The sequence below is a fragment of the Lipotes vexillifer genome, unplaced genomic scaffold, assembly GCF_000442215.2.
Source record: "Lipotes vexillifer unplaced genomic scaffold, Lipotes_vexillifer_v1.1 scaffold382, whole genome shotgun sequence".
Classification (NCBI taxonomy): domain Eukaryota; kingdom Metazoa; phylum Chordata; class Mammalia; order Artiodactyla; family Lipotidae; genus Lipotes; species Lipotes vexillifer.
In genome coordinates this window covers 4,790,170-4,792,246 of record NW_006780611.1, presented here as the reverse complement: position 1 = coordinate 4,792,246, position 2,077 = coordinate 4,790,170, and the positions used below count along the sequence as shown (strand labels likewise).

Below are 2,077 nucleotides of genomic sequence, written 5' to 3'. Positions count from 1 at the left end.
GGGGAGCGAGCGGCGGGGAGGGAGGGGGCGGGGGCGCGCGGCCGGCCGCGCTCCGGCGCCGGCATCTGTTCGTGGTGCTGAAACCCCTGCCGCTGAGCTCAGCGCAACTAAGTCACAATGGACAACTTTTCCTCGCCGAGGGGCCGGGAGGGGTCGGCGGCCGTGCCCCCCATCGCAAAGAGCTTATTGCGTGTCCCAGTCTACACCTGATGCCCGGAGACCAAAGTTAGGGCAGAACTGGGGGGGGGGGTCCTGGGGGCGCCTTTCTTTTGTTCCCCGGGAGCTGGCGTCAGGTTCCAAGAATAAAAGTGATGCTGGAGAAGTGGAGGGGAGGGGGGCCCGGAGGAACGATTCTTTAAATAAGATTTGCAACGGAACCCAGAAATTGCTTCCAAGTAGTTTGGTGTCCAGGCCCGAATTACCGCCCCCTCTCCCCCCACCCTCACAACAGCGTGAGGCGGGGGACACTGAGCCGGGAGAATTTCCACATTCCAAAAACATGTCCACCAACTCAAAATGGACGCCGGGCTGCTCGCCGCCTTTTAAGTGCAGCTTCTCTCTTTCGGCCACCGCGGGAGCCGCGCTCTCCCCCCTCGGCCTCCAAGAATCCGGCTCTTTCTTTCCAGAAAAGGGGGGGCGGGTAACTTTGAGGGCTGGAGAGACTCCTTTGGGAGTCTGAGCGCGCGGCGCCGAGGCCGGCACTTTTCAGGGTGCTGCCAAAGTACCCGGCGACCCCTCCTCCCCACCCCGGGCGGGAGGCGGGGGTCAGGCTCCAGCTCGCTTACTTGTTTGTCGTTGAGCGCGGCGATCCGCGGCTGCCTCTCGTGGAGCTGTTTCTTGAGGTCGCCGTTCTGCGGAAACACGGAGGAGCGGGCTCAGGCCGGCCGCCCCGGGCGTCAAGTGCGCCCGGAGCCCCGCGGGCCGCAGACCCCGGCCCAGGCCGCCAGCCGCGCGCCCCAAGTTCCCCCGGCCGCGTCCCGCCCGCGCGGCGGCCGGGCAGTGCCGCACGGGGCCGCTTACCTGTGGCTGCCGCCGCATCTGGGCAGCTCGCGGGGCGGGGCGGGGGCCGTGGCCACCCGGCGGCGCGGCCCGAGCCGTGCAAGTTTGCAGGCCGGGGTACGTGTGCGAGTGAGTGTGAGTGTGTGCCGGGGGAGGGGGGAGGAACAAAGAGCCAAGTAAACACGGCGAGTCCGTGTCGAGCAAAGCTCATAAATATTCAAGTCGCGTCCTAATCTCCCCAACACACACACGCGCACGCCGCAATACCGCTCGGGCTCCGGCCGCCACGCCGCTGCTCGCCCGAGCAACAATCGCCAAAACTACTTTTGCAAACTGTGCAGGATTGCACCCGGGGGATGGGGGCCGGAGGGGGTCGGTCACACACTCTCACACGCACCCCGGGCAGGCGCACCAAGGGGTCCCCTCCCGGGACCCCTGTCCTGCAGACCCTGCTCGAGAAAGAGAAGACTCCAGGCTCGGGTCCCAAGGGCCCTCGACCCCCAAACTGTGCAGGATTGTACGAAAGGAGGGGGCAGAGGGGAAGCCCAAAGGGGAGTCCGTTCATGTACATACTCCCCCCGCCACTGGGGCAGACTCAAGGAGGGGCCCCTCCGAGCTCCTCCAGCCCTGAAGACCCTGCGACGGGGAAGAGGACGCGGGTCTCCGGTGCCTGGAGCCCCGACCCCAGGCCCGCAGCCCCCGACCGCCTACCTGGTGGCGCGCGAGTTCCACGGCGAGAGCCTCGGGCCGGCTCTGCAGCTCCATCCCGGCAACTTGGGCAGCACTTTGCGCTCACTTTGGCCCCGGCTCCGGGGAAGTTGCGCGGCTCCGCGGGGGCTGGAGCGGACGGGGGCCGACCGGGTCTCCGGGGAGGGGGGGACACGAGCCCCCTCCCCCACGGCCAAAGGGGAGGCGGGTTCTGGCGAGGGGGAAGAAAGGCGGCCGGGCGCCGCGGCGCCGAGCCCGCGGCCGCCCCAACTCCTCAGGCTGCCCGGCAAGTTGCGCCGGGTCCCCAGGCTGCCGGCGCGGCCCGGCGCATGGCCCCCCCGGCGTCGGGAGCCCCGCGCAGCCCCGCGCG

At 68.9% G+C, this 2,077-nt stretch overlaps 1 protein-coding gene across 2 annotated transcripts in view; it reads right to left on the bottom strand.

Annotated features, from left to right (window-relative positions):
* The window catches only part of PHF21B (PHD finger protein 21B), a 103,657-nt gene extending 101,893 nt beyond the window's left edge, over window positions 1-1,764 (bottom strand). The window contains exons 1-2 of one of the 2 annotated variants that reach the window (XM_007453922.1): window positions 1,711-1,764; window positions 786-851 (exon numbers count right to left, since the gene is read on the bottom strand). In XM_007453922.1, the coding sequence (XP_007453984.1) occupies window positions 786-851; window positions 1,711-1,764 (120 nt within the window). Of the gene's footprint in view, window positions 1-785; window positions 852-1,020; window positions 1,039-1,710 lie in introns of those variants that run through there. The other variant, XM_007453923.1, reaches the window with a different exon arrangement.
* Between the last annotated feature and the right edge of the window lie 313 nt (window positions 1,765-2,077).